Below are 18,363 nucleotides of genomic sequence, written 5' to 3'. Positions count from 1 at the left end.
GGGGCGCCAACCCAGACAGGATGACCACATCAGTGAATCAACCCACTCCGGTGACGCACCCCCTGATACAAAACAAGAATACAAAACAAGAAACGTGAAAACCCGAAAACAGTCCCGTGTGGCACAAACACTGACACAGGAGACAACCACCCACAAAATATCCAAAGAATATGGCTGCCTAAATATGGTTCCCAATCAGAGACAACGATAAACACCTGCCTCTGATTGAGAACCACTCTAGGCAACCATAGACTTACCTAGACAACTACACTGAACATAACCCCATAAATCTAATAACCCCCTAGACAAGACAAAACACAATAAATCACCCATGTCACATCCTGGCCTAACCAAAATAATAAAGAAAACACAGATAACTAAGGCCAGGGCGTGACAGTACCCCCCCCCCCCCCCCCCAAAGGTGCGGACTCCCGGCTGCACACCTAAACATATAGGGGAGGGTCTGGGTGGGCGTCTATCCACGGTGGTGGCTCTGGCGCGGGACGTGGACCCCACTCCAACATAGTCTTAGTCCGCTTTCTGAGCGTCCTTTGAGTGGCGACCCTCGCCACCGACCTTGGCCTAAGAACCCTAACAGAGAGCCCCACTGGACTGAGGGGCAGCTCCGGACTGAGGGGCAGCTCCGGACTGAGGGGCAGCTCCGGACTGAGGGGCAGCTCCGGACTGAGCGGTAGCTCCGGACTGAGAGGTAGCTCAGGACTGAGAGGTAGCTCAGGACTGAGAGGTAGCTCAGGCTGGTTGACGGCTCTGGCAGCTTCTGGCTGAATGGCGGTTCTGGCGGATCCTGGCTGACTGGCGGCTCTGGTGGATCCTGGCTGACTGGCGGCTCTGGCGGATCCTGGCTGACTAGCGGCTCTGGAAGATCCTGGCTGACTGGCGGCTCTGGAAGATCCTGGCTGACTGGCGGCTCTGGAAGATCCTGGCTGACTGGCGGCTCTGGAAGATCCTGGCTGACTGGCGGCTCTGGAGGATCCTGGCTGACTGGTGGCTCTGGAGGATCCTGGCTGACTGGCGGCTCTGGAGGATCCTGGCTGACTGGCGGCTCTGGAGGATCCTGGCTGACTGGCGGCTCTGGCGGCTCATGACAGACGGGAGACTCTAGCAGCTCTGGACAGACGGGAGACTCTAGCAGCTCTGGACAGACGGGAGACTCTAGCAGCTCTGGACAGACGAGGCGCACTGTAGGCCTGGTGCGTGTTGCCGGCGCTGGTGGTACTGGGGCGAGGACACGCACCTCAGGGTGAGTGCGGGGAGGAGGAACAGGGAGTACTGGGCTCTGAACACGCACAGGAAGCCTGGTGCGGGGAGCTGCCACCGGAGGGCTGGTGTGTGGAGGTGCGTTCCACCACATAACACGGTGCCTGACCAGTACCACGCCCGCCACGGTTAGCACTGCTAGGAGCACTGTAGCGCTGAGCTGGCACAGGACGTGCAAGCGTAAGGGAGGTGCACAGGAGGCCTGGTGCGTGAGGCTGGCACAATCTTCACCAGACGACTAGCACGCACCTCAGGACGAGTATGGAGAGCTGACCCAGGTGCCATCAAATCCCCGACACGTTCCGTCGGGCGAATGTCGTGCCTCATGCACCAACACAGCAACTCCCTCATAACTCTCTCCTCCAATTTCCCCATGAACTCCTTCACAGTCTCTGCTTCGCTCACCTCCAACACCGGCTCTGGTTCTGGTTTCCTCCTTGGCTCCTTACGATAAACAGGGGGAGTTGGCTCAGGTCTGACTACTGACTCTGCCACACTCTCCCTGTGCCTCCCCCCAATACATTTTTGGGGCTGACTCTCGGGCTTCCATCCGCACTGCCGTGCTGCCTCCTCAAACCACCGCCTCTCCGCTTTGGCTGTCTCCAGCTCTGCCTTTGGGCAGCGATATTCCCCTGGCTGTGCCCAGGATCCTTTCCCGTCTAGGATCTCCTCCCACGTCCAGGAGTCTTGATTCTTCTGCCGCTGTTGCTGCTGCCCGTTACCACGCTGCTTGGTCCTTGGTTGGTGGGTGGTTCTGTAACGGGTTTCTTCCTGGGAAGGAGAGGCGAGAAGGATCGGAGGACCAATATGCGGCGTGGTAAGTGTTCATGGTTCTTTAATCAGAGAAACTATACATGAACAGAATACAAAACAAGAAACGTGAAAACCTGAAAACAGTCCCGTGTGGCACAAACACTGACACAGGAGACAACCACCCACCAAAATACTCAAAGAATATGGCTGCCTAAATATGGTTCCCAATCAGAGACAACGATAAACACCTGCCTCTGATTGAGAACCACTCTAGGTAACCATAGACTTACCTAGACAACTACACTGAAAACAACCCCATAAATCTAATAAACCCCTAGACAAGAGGAAACACAATAAATCACCCATGTCACACCCTGTCCTAACCAAAATAATAAAGAAAACACAGATAACTAAGGCCAGGGCGTGACACGTTCTGTGAGCTTGTGTGGCCTATCACTTCGCGGCTGAGCTGTTGTTATACCTGGACGTTTCCACTTCACAATAACAGCACTCACAATAACAGCACTCATAAGCAAGGCGCTAAAAGAGATGGCCGCCTCGCTTCACGTTCCTAAGAAACTATGCAGTATTTTGTTTTTTTTAAGTGTAATTTCTTACATTGTTATCCCAGGTAATCTTAGGTTTTATTAAATACAGTCGGGAGGAACTATTGGATATAAGAGCAACGCCAACTCACCATCATTACGACCAGGAATACAACTTTCCCGAAGCGGATCCTCTGACCACCACCAAGGACAATGGATTGGATCCCAGCCGGCGAACCAAAACCACGACGGCGTAAAAGGGGCAGACGAAGCGGTATTCTGGTGAGGCTCCGGAGACAGGCACATCACACAGCGCTCCCAAGCATACTACTAGCCAATGTCCAGTCTCTTGACAACAAGGTTGATGAAATCCGAGCAAGGGTAACATTCCAGAGAGACATCAGAGACTGTAACGTTCTTTGCTTCATGGAAACATGGCTCACTCGAGAGACGCCATCGGAGTCGGTGCAGCCAGCTGGTTTCTTCACGCATCGCGCCGACAGAAACAAGCATCTTTCTGGTAAAAAGAGGGGCGGGGGGGTATGCCTTATCATTAACGAGACGTGGTGTGATCATAACAACATACAGGAACTCAAGTCCTTCTGTTCACCTGACTTAGAATTCCTCACAATCAAATGCCAATCTACCAAGAGAATTCTCTTCGATTATAATCACAGCCGCATATATTTCCCCCCAAGCAGACACATTGATGGCCCTAAACGAACTTCATTTGACTCTATGTAAACTGGAAACCACATTTCCCGAGGCTGCATTCATTGTAGCTGTTCATTTTAACAAGGTTAATCTGAAAACAAGACTCCCTAAATTCTATCAGCATATTGATTGTGCAACCAGGGCAAAACCCTGGATCATTGTTATTCTAACTTCCGCGATGCACAACAGGCCCTCCCTCGCCCTCCTTTCGGAAAAGCTGACGACGACTCCATGTTGTTGCTTCCAGCCTATAGACGGAAACTAAAAGGAAGCTCCCACACTCAGGTCTGTCCAACGCTGGTCCGACCAATCTGATTCCACACTTCAAGATTGCTTCGATCACATGGACTGGGATATGTTCCGCATTGCGTCAAACAACAACATTGACGAATACGCTGATTCGGTGAGCGAGTTTATTAGCAAGTGTGTCTGTGATGTTGTACCCACAGTATTTATTAAAACATTCCTCAACCAGAAACTGTGGATTGATGGCAGCATTCGCGTGAAACTGAAAGCCCGAACCACTGCTTTTAATCAAGGCAAGTTGACCGGAAACATGACCGAATACAAAGTGTAGCTATTCCATCCGCAAGGCAATCAAACAAGCTAATCATCAGTATAGAGACAAAGTAGAGTCGCAATTCAACAGCTCAGACACAAGAGGTATGTGGCAGGGTCTACAGTCAATCACGGATTACAAAAAGAAAACCAGCCCTGTCGCGAACCAGGAAGTCTTGCTGCCAGACAGACTAAACAACTTTTTTGCTCGCTTTGAGGACAAGACAGTGCCTCTGACACGACCCGTGACAAAAACCTGCGGACTCTCCCTCACTACAGCCGACATGAGTAAAACATTTAAACGCGTTAACCCTCGCAAGGCTGCAGGCCCAGACGGCATCCCCAGCCGCGTCCTTAGAGCATGCGCAGACCAGCTGGCTGGTGTGTTTACGGACATATTCAATCAATCCTTATCCCAGTCTGCTGTTCCCACATGCTTCAAGAGGGCCACCATTGTTCCTGTTCCCAAGAAAGCTAAGGTAACTGAGCTAAATGACTATCGAACCGTAGCACTCACTTCCGTCATCATGAAGTACTTTGAGAGACTAGTCAAGGACCATATCACCCCCACCCTACCTGACACCCTAGACCCACTCCAATTTGCTTACCACCCCAATAGGTCCACATCTGGACAAGAGGAATACCTATGTGAGAATGCTGTTCATCGACTACAGCTCAGCATTTAGAACCATAGTACCATCCAAACTCGTCATTAAGCTTGAGACCCTGGGTCTCGACCCTGCCTTGTGCAACTGGGTACTGGACTTCCTGACGGGCCGCCCCAGGTGGTGAGGGTAGGTAACAACATCTCTACCCCGCTGATCCTCAACACTGGGGCCCCACAAGGGTGCGTTCTGAGCCCTCTCCTGTACTCCCTGTTCACCCACGACTGCGTGGCCATGCACATTTCCAACTCAATCATCAAGTTTGCAGACGACACTACAGTAGTAGGCTTGATTACTAACAACGACGAGACGGCCTACAGGGAGGAGGTGAGAGCCCTCAGAGTTAGAACTGCCAAAGGGGGCGGAGTTGCAATCTACTGCAGAGATAGACTGCAGAGTTCTGTCTTACTATACTATCCAGGTCAAACAATTTGAGCTTCTATTTTTAAATATCCACCTTTCCAGAAACAAGTCTCTCACCGTTGCCGCTTGCTATAGACCACCCTCTGCCCCCAGCTGTGCCCTGGACACAATATGTGAACTGATTTCCCCCATCTATCTTCAGAGCTCGTGCTGCTAGGTGACCTAACTGGGACATGCTTAACACCCCAGCCATCCTACACTATAAGCTTGATGCCCTCAATCTCACACAAATGATCAATAAACCTACCAGGTACAACCCCAAATCCAGGCACCCTCGTAGATATCATCCTAACCAACTTGCCCTCCAAATACACCTCTGCTGTCTTCAACCAAGATCTCAGCGATCACTGCCGAATTGCCTGCATCCGTAATGGGTCTGCAATTAAAAAAGACCACCCCTCATCATTGTCAAACGGCCTTTCTAATCGACCTGGCCCGGGTATCCTGGAAAGATATTGACCTCATTCCGTCAGTAGAGGATGCCTGGCTATTCTTTAAAAGTGCCATCCTCACCATCTTAAATAAGCATGCCCATTCAAAAAAATTCAACCAGGAACAGATATAGTCCTTAGTTCACTCCAGACCTGACTGCCCTTGACCAGCAAAAAAACATCCCTCGGAGTGTGGTGTCAGGAAAATAACCTCACACTCGACATAAACAAAACAAAAGAGATGATCGTGGACTTCAGGAAACAGCAGAGGGAACACCCCCCTATCCACATTAACGGGACAGTAGTGGAGAGGGTAGTAAGTTTTAAGTTCCTCGGGGTACACATCACAGACAAACTGAAATGTTCCACCCACACAGACAGCATCGTGAAGAAGGTGCAGCAGTGCCTCTTCAACCTCAGGAGGCTGAAGAAATTCAGCTGTCACCAAATGCACTCACAAGCTTTTACAGATGCACAATCGACATCACCCTGCCGGGCTGTATCACCGCCTGGTACGGCAACTGCTCCGCCCACAACCGTAAGGCTCTCCAGAGGGTAGTGAGGTCTGCACAACGCATCACCGGGGGCAAACTACCTGCCCTCCCAGGACACCACCAGATGTCACAGGAAGGCCAAAAACATCATCAAGGACAACAACCACCCGAGCCACTGCCTGTTCACCCCGCTATCATCCAGAAGGCGAGTTCAGTATAGGTGCATCAAAGCAGGGACAGAGAGACTGAAAAACAGCTTCTATCTCAAGGCCATCAGACTGTTAAACAGCCACCACTAACATTGAGTGGCTGCCAACATACTAACTCAACTCCAGCCACTTTAATAATAGAAACATTTAGGTCAAACATGTATTACTAGCCACTTTAACCAATGCCACTTTTATATGTTTACATACCCTACATTACTCATCTCACATGTATATACTGTACTCTATATCATCTACTGCATCTTGCCATCTTTATGTAATACATGTATCACTAGCCACTTTAACCAATGCCACTTTTATATGTTTACATACCCTACATTATTCATCTCATATGTATATACTGTACTCTATACCATCTACTGCATCTTGCCTATGCCGTTCTGTACCATCACTCATTCATATATTTGTATGTACATATTCCTTTACACTTGTGTATATAAGGTAGTAGTTGTTAGGTTAGATTGTTAGGTTAGATTACTTGTTGGATATTACTTGGATATTACAGTATTATCGGAACTAGAAGCACAAGCATTTCGCTACACTCGCATTAACATCTGCTAACCATGTGTATGTGACAAATAAAATAGGATTTGATTTGATTTGACTTACAGTTGACCCCGGCAACTCTAGCAGGGCTCGATTTTATACACCTGTCAGCAACGGCTGAAATAATCCACTATTTGAATTGGTGTCCACATACTGCTGTTTATTTAGTGTGTATATTCTATTCTCAAGATACGAGTTCAAGGTTTTAGGTTTAATAGTTGTTTGTACAGGACACACACGGTCTACACCATCCAGCCAGATGCTGACTGCAGATTCCTTCTGGAAACGATAAGAAATACTAAAAGATAAGAACACGAACATCAAGTAAATGTCTCAGTAGAAAAGAATAAACCTTTCAGTGTATAAAACAGGAATGCACCATTTATAGTCCGGTATTTACACATGTTTTGGGGAAGGGGGATAGGGGGACAAGTGTTTAAATTGTGCAGTGGTAGGTTTTGGGGAAGGGGGATGTACATAGCGTCTGAGGTTTGACTTGTGACAGCGGATCAATTTATTTGGATTAAAATGGACAATAAGTGTATATTCTATCAGCAGGCAAAGCACTGGAAATGCAAAGTATGTGTAAATTCTGCCTTAGTGAATAATGAACTAGATCAGAACTGGGCTGCCTGTGTAAATACTGCCTTAGTGAATAATGAACTAGATCAGAACTGGGCTGCCTGTGTAAATACTGCCTTAGTGAATAATGAACTAGATCAGAACTGGGCTGCCTGTGTAAATACTGCCTTAGTGAATAATGAACTAGATCAGAACTGGGCTGCCTGTGTAAATACTGCCTTAGTGAAGAATGAACTAGATCAGAACTGGGCTGCCTGTGTAAATACTGCCTTAGTGAATAATGAACTAGATCAGAACTGGGCTGCCTGTGTAAATACTGCCTTAGTGAAGAATGAACTAGATCAGAACTGGGCTGCCTGTGTAAATACAGACCACAAAGGAAATAAGGAAGTGGTTTTGTGTTATCCCAGGCTACATTCCAAACACTCAACAGACACACCCTCTCCCCTCAATTAAATTAAGTGGACACTTTGATTACGTATCATGACATCTGACGAGTTTACACTTGCAGGGCGAAGGGCGAGGAAGGAAGGAATGAATTCTTCCCAGAAATTCGTCACTCGTTTGTCCCTCGACAACTGTTTTCAGCCACCGGTAGCTTGTGGGTGCTTTATATGCGCTTCAGTCAATTATGAGTGCATGTCTACTTATATTAAATATATAATTATTAATATACGCCTACTGTATGATAGCTAGTAAATTAATTAGCTAACTAACGTTAGCCTGCCTAGCTGGAACTTCTGAAGAAGCTAACCAAACAAAAACATCATTACTTTATGAGATGTGTTTATGCGTTAGTAGCACAATTTCAGTCAATCAACAAATCAACCAATCATCCATCATCAATCAATCAACCAATCATCCATCATCAACCAACAAATCAACCAATCCTCCATCATCAATCAATCAACCAATCATCCATCATCAATCAATCAACCAATCATCCATAATCAATCAACCAATCAACCAATCATCCATCATCAATCAATCAACCAATCATCATCCATCATCAATCAATCAACCAATCATCCATCATCAATCAACCAATCATCATCCATCATCAATCAATCAACCAATCATCCATCATCAATCAACCAATCATCCATCATCAGTCAGTCAATCAATCAATCAACCAATCATCCATCATCAGTCAGTCAATCAATCAACCAATCATCCATCATCAATCAGTCAATCAACCAATCATCCATCATCAATCAATCAATAAACCAATCAGCTATCATCAATCAACCAATCAACCAATCATCCATCATCAATCAATCAATAAACCAATCAGCCATCATCAATCAACCAATCAGCCAATCATCAATCAGTCAATCAACCAATCAGCCATCATCAATCAGTCAATCAACCAATCGACCAATCATCCATCATCAATCAGTCAATCAATGAATTAAACCAGATACCTCACTCCTCTGCTAGTCTAAACAGGATGATAGAGGACAGATAGTCAAGTTGTTGTTGTGTAAAATGAAAACACCTTAACTTAATCAAATATTTGAAAAAGAGTATTGAATAGGGCCCTTTATTTGAGGCAGTCAAAGTGGTGTACCTACTAGCTACTACCATACCTAGTCAGTTGACCAACAAAGGGGATACCTAGTCAGTTGACCAACAAAGGGGATACCTAGTCAGTTGACCAACAAAGGGGGGTACCTAGTCAGTTGACCAACAAAGGGGGATACCTAGTCAGTTGACCAACAAAGGGGGATACCTAGTCAGTTGACCAACAAAGGGGATACCTAGTCAGTTGACCAACAAAAGGGGATACCTAGTCAGTTGACCAACAAAGGGGGATACCTAGTCAGTTGACCAACAAAGGGGGATACCTAGTCAGTTGACCAACAAAGGGGGATACCTAGTCAGTTGACCAACAAAGGGGGATACCTAGTCAGTTGACCAACAAAGGGGGATACCTAGTCAGTTGACCAACAAAGGGGGATACCTAGTCAGTTGACCAACAAAGGGGGATACCTAGTCAGTTGACCAACAAAGGGGGATACCTAGTCAGTTGACCAACAAAGGGGGATACCTAGTCAGTTGACCAACTGAATACCTTCAACTGAAATGTGTCTTCCACATTTGTTTTATTTGAACCTTTATTTAACTAGGCAAGTCAATTAAGAACAAATTCTTATTTACAATGACGGCCTACCCTGGACAAACCTGGACAACGCTGGGCCAATTGTGCACCACACTATGGGACTCCCAATCACAGCCGGATGTGATACAGCCTGAATTCGAACCAGGGACTGCAGGGACGCCTCTTGCACTGAGATGCAGTGCCTTAGACAGCTGCACCACTCAGGAGCCCCATCCCTCTGAATCAGAGAGGTAAGGGGGGCTGCCTTAATCCCATGGAACAGTGGGTTAACTGCCTTGATCAGGGTAACAGTGGGTTAACTGTCTTGTTCAGGGGAACAGTGGGTTAACTGCCTTGCTCAGGGGAACAGTGGGTTAACAGCCTTGCTCAGGGGAACAGTGGGTTAACTGCCTTGCTCAGGGGAGCAGTGGGTTAACTGTCTTGTTCAGGGGAACAGTGGGTTAACTGCCTTGTTCAGGGGAACAGTGGGTTAACTGCCTTGTTCAGGGGAACAGTAGGTTAACTGCCTTGTACAGGGGAACAGTGGGTTAACTGCCTTGTTCAGGGGAACAGTGGGTTAACTGCCTTGCTCAGGGGAACAGTAGGTTAACTGTCTTGTTCAGGGGAACAGTGGGTTAACTGCCTTGCTCAGGGGAACAGTGGGTTAACTGCCTCGCTCAGGGGAACAGTGGGTTAACTGCCTTGTTCAGGGGAACAGTAGGTTAACTGCCTTGTACAGGGGAACAGTGGGTTAACTGCTTTGCTCAGGGGAACAGTGGGTTAACTGCCTCGCTCAGGGGAACAGTGGGTTAACTGCCTTGTTCAGGGGAACAGTGGGTTAACTGCCTTGTTCAGGAGAACAGTGGGCTAACTGCCTCGCTCAGGGGAACAGTGGGTTAACTGCCTTGTTCAGGGGAACAGTGGGTTAACTGCCTTGCTCAGTGGAACAGTGGGTTAACTGCCTCGCTCAGGGGAACAGTGGGTTAACTGCCTTGTTCAGGTGAACAGTGGGTTAACTGCCTTGTTCAGAGGAACAGTGGGTTAACTGCCTTGTTCAGGGGAACAGTGGGTTAACTGCCTCGCTCAGGGGAACAGTGGGTTAACTGCCTTGTTCAGGGGAACAGTGGGTTAACTGCCTTGTTCAGGGGAACAGTGGGTTAACTGCCTTGTTCAGAGGAACAGTGGGTTAACTGCCTTGTTCAGGGGAACAGTGGGTTAACTGCCTTGTTCAGGGGAACAGTGGGTTAACTGCCTTGTTCAGGGGAACAGTGGGTTAACTGCCTTGTTCAGGGGAACAGTGGGTTAACTGCCTTGTTCAGGGGAACAGTGGGTTAACTGCCTTGTTCAGGGGAACAGTGGGTTAACTGCCTTGTTCAGGGGAACAGTGGGTTAACAGCCTTGTTCAGGGGCAGAACAACATATTTTTACCTTGTCTGCTCTGGGATTCGATCCAGCAACCTTTCCAGTACTTCTATTCAATTTCCCGACAGTTACAGGGGACTTTCAGACTAGTCTTGTGAGGTATTTGGGCGTCCTAGAGCAAAACAGGTAAATACAATCAATAGATAAATACAGATATCTTAAATTGACGGAGTTGTATGTAAATGTTTTTATTATGCAAATTGTGTTCCTTATGGTTTGTCCACTCAGTGTTGATGTGTCCCCTTGTGGTCTTGTGTGTTTTCTGACTACATCCATACATGGTGTGGGCGTGATGATGTTCTCCGACGTCAGTCAATGACAGCTGGCTGTCAGAAAGCCCGAGACACAGAGAACTGTCAGTATACGGTAGTAGTTACTATCCTTCCGATTGAACATCGTACATTCATTTGGCTTGGCGAACAATCTCACGAATCAGCGACACAAAAGAGGCGCTGTCACTCTGTCCGTGACCCGAGCCCAGGCCATGGACGAACAGTCAGGGCCCGGGGTTTTCTTCAACAACAACTCTATCTTATCGGGCGGTGGGAAAGGACTGCTACCGGAGGGCGACGCAGCGGAGGCAGCCAGGTCACCGTACAGTATCCCGGGGATCCTACACTTCCTGCAACACGAATGGGCCCGCTTCGACGTGGAGAAGGTGCAATGGGAGTTGCAACGCGCCGAATTACAGGTGAATAACTTTGATATTTTGTATATTCACTTTTTTGAAAGGATGTTTTTGGTGAAATGGCAGGTTTGTCCAATGGTCTTATCAGGATAGCTACATAGCTATTCAATGCATAAATGGGATTGTTTTAGTTAGCATTAGCTAGCGTGCACTGTCTCCTGGTTGGTTAGCACATGCTAAGTAGCCATTCTGTCTTGACAAGCTACTAGTTAGTTAGTTAGTTAGTTAGTTGAGTCGTGAGGACAACTCTAGCTTGTCTAGCTGCATGTAGTTAGTTCTGGATGAGGTGTAATTTACTTGCTATTTTAGTCCTTTTTCTAAAACTAGCTAATGTTAGTTAGCTAATCTGTTGTGTCTAGTGCCTTTAAAATTGGATGTTTATTTGTGTAGCAAACTCACTAGCAAGTTAGTAACTGGCATGGCAAAGCTGATGAAACCTCCCAAGAGTGACTAACCAGGTAGTCGGCTAACTAATGTTATAGCAACAATCTAGCAAACCAACTGGTTAGCTAGTCAATCTGCTCCCTCTGCTGTTGTCTTGGAAAATACAGGCATTGAAGCTGCTGAAACCTGTGATGGTATAAAGTTAATAACGTATTACATTACCTGTATCGGAGTGATGCCACCCCCCAATGAACACACTCCACACATTTATGCGTTGGCCATCTAAAGATGGAGGAAGGACAGAACAATCTGTAGGGGACACAGACGTTTCCTGTGTAATGGCTTTTCCTCCTTCCTGCCCCCGACATCTTTTCCTCCTTCCTGCCCCCGACCTCTTTTCCTCCTTCCTGCCCCCGACCTCTTTTCCTCCTTCCTGCCCCCGACCTCTTTTCCTCCTTCCTGCCCCCGACATCTTTTCCCCCTTCCTGCCCCCGACATATTTTCCCCCTTCCTGCCCCCGACATCTTTTCCTCCTTCCTGCCGCCGACATCTTTTCCTCCTTCCTGCCCCCCGACATCTTTTCCTCCTTCCTGCCCCCCGACATCTTTTCCTCCTTCCTGCCCCCCGACATCTTTTCCTCCTTCCTGCCCCCCGACATCTTTTCCTCCTTCCTGCCCCCCGACATCTTTTCCTCCTTCCTGCCCCCCGACATCTTTTCCTCCTTCCTGCCCCCCGACATCTTTTCCTCCTTCCTGCCCCCGACATCTTTTCCTCCTTCCTGCCCCCCGACATCTTTTCCTCATTCCTGCCCCCCGACATCTTTTCCTCATTCCTGCCCCCCGACATCTTTTCCTCCTTCCTGGCCCCCGACATCTTTTCCTCCTTCCTGGCCCCCGACATCTTTTCCTCCTTCCTGCCCCCCGACATCTTTTCCTCCTTCCTGCCCCCCGCCATCTTTTCCTCCTTCCTGCCCCCCGACATCTTTTCCTCCTTCCTGCCCCCCGACATCCTGAGTTCAGTTGTCACTGTTATGCTCTGAACAAGGCTCAGCTGGCACTCGGACATACGCTCACGGCCACACTGTTGTTTTGCAGCAGGGGCCAGGGATGGCGCCGGAGGAGGTGGCTGCCATTTTACGGGATCCTAACCAATTGTTCTATTGTGTAATGTGCTTTGACGTTATTTGTAACTTATTTTGTACATAATGTTGCTGCCACCGTCTCTTATAACCGAAAAGAGCTTCTGGGAATCAGAACAGAGATTACTCACCTCAACCTGGATGAAGGTTTTTTCTTTAACGAGTTGGACGTGAAGGATTTACTCCAGACACCCAATAAGGCCCAAATCCCTGTCATTCACATGAAGAAGAGACGGAGATATCGGGGCCGTAGGTCAGGGTGCCTTGTAAGAATCCGACGGTGACTGGGTAACCTGCCTCTACCATCAGTCCTATTAGCCAACGTGCAATCAGTTGATAATAAAATGGATGAGATCCGATCAAGACTATCCTACCAACGGGACTTTAAAAACTAATTTCTTATGTTTCACCGAGTCATGGCTGAGCAACATGTATAACATACAGCTGGCTGGATTTTCAGTCCATCGGCAATAACAGCTGGGTTGGCGGGGTGGCGGGGTGGCGGTCTGTGTCTATTTGTAAATAACAGAGGGTACACGAAATCTAATATTAAGGAAGTCTCAAGGTTTTGCTTGCCTGAGGTAGAGTATCTCATGATAAGATGTAGACCACACTATTTACCGCATTGTTTTCATCTATATTTTTTTGTAGCTGTCTATTTACCACCACAGACCGATGCTGGCACTAAGACGGCACTCAACCAACTCTATAAGGCCATAAGCAAACAAGAAAACGCTCATCCAGAGGCGGCGCTCCTAGTGGCCGGGGACTTTAATGCAGAGAACCTTAAATCCGTCTGACCTCATTTCTACCAGCATGTTAAATGTGCAACCAGAGGGAAAAAAACTCTAGACCACCTTTGATCCACACAGAGACGCATACAAAGCTCTCCCTTGCCCTCCATTTTGCAAATCTGCCGCAGCGCCAGACGGATTACCGGAAGTGTACTCCGAGCATTTGCCGACCAACTGGCAAGTGTGTCTATTGACATTTTTAACCTTTAACCTGACTGAGTCTCTAATACCAACATGTTTCAAGCAGACCACCTTGGTCCCTGTGCCAGGACAACAACCTCTCCCTCAACGTGATCAAGACAAAGGAGATAATCACGGTCTACAGGAAAGCGGGCCGAACAGGCCCCCATTAACATCGACGGAGCTGTAGTGGAACGGGTCGAGAGTTTCAAGTTCCTTGGTGTCCACATCACCAATGTTGTTGTTGATCCGATTTAGGAGAAAAGGGCATTCAAACATCTTGCTGTAATTTTCACACATGCTCCACATTAACCCCTAGGAAACATACATTTTAGGAAGAGTCTTATTGGTTCCAAACCGCTTCCATTTAAGAATGATGGAGGCCACTGTGTTCTTGGGGACCTTCAATGCTGCAGAAATGTTTTGGTACCATTTCCCAGACCTGTGCCTCGTCGCAATCCTGTCTCGGAGCTCTACGGAAAATTCCTTCTACCTCGTTACTTGGTTTTGCTCTGACATGCACTGTCAACTATGAGACCTTATATATATACAGGTGTGTGCCTTTCCAAATCATGTCACATCAATAGAATTTACCACAGGTGGACTCCAACCAAGTTGAAGAAACATCTCAAGGATGATCAATGGAAACAGGATGCAGAACTTACTGAACTCACTTTTTTATTTGTCGTTCATTTACCAAAAATTGAAACTGTTTTCACTGTCATTATGGGGTATTGTGTGTAGCTTAATGAGGAAAATGTTTTATTGAATCCATTTTAGAATACATAACAAAATGTGGAACAAGTCTAGGTCTGAATACTTTCCGAAGGTTAGGTTAGGTTATCGTTTCCTCTTACCTGGTTGTAAAACATTCTCTCCTTGTCAGAGCAATAGTCGAGCAAGAATCTAGTGAATCCACATGATCCCAGTGTGACGTCATTACCGAGTCATCAACTCTATCACCGCTTAGCCGGTGGAGGTTTGGATGATCCATCTTTCACAGGCCTTAGTTATCTACTGGCATGGTGGATGATTCGTCTTCACAGGAGTCGATGCTAATGCTAGGCCTTAGTTATCTACTGGCATGGTGGATGATCCGTCTTCACAGGAGTCGATGCTAATGCTAGGCCTTAGTTATCTACTGGCATGGTGAATGATCCGTCTTCACAGGAGTCGACGCTAATGCTAGGCCTTAGTTATCTACTGGCATGGTGGATTATCTGTCTTCACAGGAGTCGATGCTAATGCTAGGCCGTAGTTATCTACTGGCATGGTGGTGCCAGCTGCCACATTAAAGAACCCCAAAATATGAAGAGACTTGCTTGGGCCAAGATTCTTCAAAGTAGCCACCCTTTGTCTTGATGACAGCTTTGTACGCTCTTGGCATTCTCTCAACCAACTTCATGAGGAATGCTTTTCCATTTTCTTGGCTGCTTTTTCTTCACTCTGAGGTCCAACTCATCCCAAACCATGAGATCAGGTGATTGCGGAGGCCTGGACATCTGATGCAGCACTCCATCACTCTCCTTGATCAAATAGCCCTTACACAGCCTGGAGGTGTGTTGGGTCATTGTCCTGTTGAAAGACAAATGATATTCCCACTAAGCCCAAACCAGATGGGATGGTGTATCACTTCAGAATGCTGTGGTAGCCATGCTGGTTGTGTGCCTTGAATTCTAAATAAATCACACAGTTTCACCAGCAAAGCACCATCACACCTCCTCCTCCATGCTTCACGGTGTGAACCACACACGCTGAGATAATCCGTTCAGCTACACAAAGACACAGAGGTTGGAACCAAAAATATCAAATTTCCACCGGTCTAATGTCCATTGATCGTGTTTCTTTGCCCAAGCAAGTCACTTCTTAATATTGGTGTCCTTTAGTAGGGGTTTCTTTGCAGTCATTTGACCATGAAGGCCTGATTCACACAGTCTCCTCTAAACATTGTGAGATGTGTCTGTTACTTGATCTCTGAAGCATTTATTTGGGCAACAGACGTAACTCAGGATCAGAGGTAATTCTGGGTCTTCCTTTCCTGTGGCTGTCCTTATGAGAGCCAGTTTCATCATAGCGCTTGATGGTTTTTGCGACTGCACTTGAAGAAACTTTCAAAGTTCTTGAAGTTTTCCTTATTGACTGACCTTCATGTCTTAAAATAATGGACTGTTGTTTCTCTTTGCTTATTTTAGCTGTTCTTACAATAATATGGATTTGGTCTTTTACCAAATAGGGCCATATTTTGTAAACCAACCCTACCTTGTCACAACACAACAGATTGGCTCAAATGCATTAAGAAGGAAAGAAATTCCACAAATTCACTTTTAACAAGGCACACCTGTTATTTGAAATGCATTCCAGGTGAATACCTCATGAAGCTGATTGAGAGAATGCCAAGTGTGCAAAGGGTGGCTACATTGAAGAATCTCAAATATAACATTTTGATTTTAACACTTTTTTTGGTTACTGCTTGATTCTAATTGTGTTATTTCATAGTTGTGATGTCTTTACTACTATTCTACAATGTAGAAAATAGTGAAAATAAAGAAAAACCCTTGAATAAGTAGGTGATTACAAACTTTTGACCAGTACTGTACATGTACTGATCATATTGTGCAACAGCTAATGAAGCATGTGATCAGTACCCAACAGAGACTGCAGATCAATCTTCACCTGGAGGGGAAGCAGCAGCTACTCTGTGCTTGTGGAAAACACTGCCTATATTGGCATTTCTCACACATAATGTTCAAATCATCTAGAAGCAACTTTTTTTTTCAGCTTCAAAATCAATTTTAGATACTTTTGGATGATGTCACATGGCATTTATTGTCCCCGGCACAAGGTGCACCTGTGTAATGATCATGCTGTTTAATCGGCTTCTTGATATGTCACACCTGTCAGGTGGATGGATTATCTTGGCAAAGGAGAAATGCTCACTGACAGGGATGTAAACAAATCTGTGAACAAAACTGGAGAGAAATAAGCTTTTTGTCCATATGGAACATTTTTATATATATTATTTTAGCTCCTGAAACATGGGACCAATACTTTGTGTTTTTATTTTTGTTCAGTGTAGCTACCTACCTACCCCTTCCTCACCCCTTAATAACCCCTCAAGCTCTGGCCTGATGCAACTGCTTTAGCTCAGTGGACTGAGAGACCCTTATCCTCTGGCCTTAGGCAACTGCTTTACCTCAGTGGACTGAGAGACCCTTATCCTCTGGCCTGATGCAACTGCTTTAGCTCAGTGGACTGAGAGACCCTTATCCTCTGGCTTGAAAAAGCAGTCAGTCAGCCAGTGAGGACTGTAACGTTGTTAATAAAACGCTTCCTGTTTTAAAAAATAATAAAAATGATGGCCCACTTGACTCATAGCAGCATTCCAGCCAAGGTTAATGTCTGATTGGCGAGTGAGGGATGGAGTGTGAGGGGACTGTCGAAGACGATCATTTTCTAAAGAGCTACCCTCTCTTCCTTCTATCCTCTCTTCCTTGTGTTCTCTCTTCCGTATATCCTCTCCCCTCTCCATAGTCCCCGACTGTTTCTAACACTGGACACTCGGGAGGGATGAAGGGATGCTGAACCAAAATCCTTATTTAACGACCTGTCCTCTGTTCACTCCCTAATGCTCTTCCTCTGGCCTCTCCTCCCTCCCTGTCACTTGAGGATTGTACTGGACAACAGTGGCTTGTTTCAGCCACATCAGAATATAGCTAGGCTAATAGGAATACCAAGTATTTTATGCTCTGCTCTCCAGTGTCTCTCCAGCCTAGGCGTTTTGGCACTTCTCAAGATGGCATCCTCCTGAATGTAGATGTGGACTTCCGCTCTGTGTCTGTGGACGTCGGCTCTGTGTCTGTGGACGTCGGCTCTGTGTCTGTGGACTTCGGCTCTGTGGACAGGAGATAGAGAGAGTGGTGTCCACTACCTGCAGCATGGACTGAGACAGGAGAGAGAGAGGGGTGTCCACTACCTGCAGCATGGACTGAGACAGGAGAGAGAGAGGGGTGTCCACTACCTGCAGCATGGACTGAGACAGGAGAGAGAGAGTGGTGTCCACTACCTGCAGCATGGACTGAGACAGGAGAGAGAGAGAGTGGTGTCCACTACCTGCAGCATGGACTGAGACAGGAGAGAGAGAGAGTGGTGTCCACTACCTGCAGCATGGACTGAGACAGGAGAGAGAGAGAGTGGTGTCCACTACCTGCAGCATGGACTGAGACAGGAGAGAGAGAGGGGTGTCCACTACCTGCAGCATGGACTGAGACAGGAGAGAGAGAGAGAGAGAGAGAGAGAGAGTGGTGTCCACTACCTGCAGCATGGACTGAGACAGGAGAGAGAGAGAGTGGTGTCCACTACCTGCAGCATGGACTGAGACAGGAGAGAGAGAGAGTGGTGTCCACTACCTGCAGCATGGACTGAGACAGGAGAGAGAGAGAG

The 18,363-nt window shown here is 47.0% G+C and overlaps 1 protein-coding gene across 6 annotated transcripts in view; it reads left to right on the top strand.

Annotated features, from left to right (window-relative positions):
* Positions 1–11,036: 11,036 nt before the first annotated feature.
* Positions 11,037–18,363, top strand: part of LOC139377016 (striatin-like) — a 75,206-nt gene continuing 67,879 nt past the window's right edge. For 2 of the 6 annotated variants that reach the window (XR_011627982.1, XM_071120083.1), the window contains exon 1: positions 11,037–11,430. Coding sequence is in view for 2 of the 6 variants with exons in the window: in XM_071120083.1 (XP_070976184.1) it covers positions 11,224–11,430 (207 nt within the window). In the remaining 4 variants the exon portion in view is untranslated. The remainder of the gene's footprint in view (positions 11,431–18,363) is intronic. The other 4 variants (XR_011627983.1, XM_071120084.1, XR_011627984.1 and 1 more) reach the window with 2 other exon arrangements.

This window comes from Oncorhynchus clarkii, chromosome 20 (assembly GCF_045791955.1).
Source record: "Oncorhynchus clarkii lewisi isolate Uvic-CL-2024 chromosome 20, UVic_Ocla_1.0, whole genome shotgun sequence".
In the NCBI taxonomy this organism is placed as follows: domain Eukaryota; kingdom Metazoa; phylum Chordata; class Actinopteri; order Salmoniformes; family Salmonidae; genus Oncorhynchus; species Oncorhynchus clarkii.
This window is presented reverse-complemented; position numbering and strand designations above follow the sequence as displayed.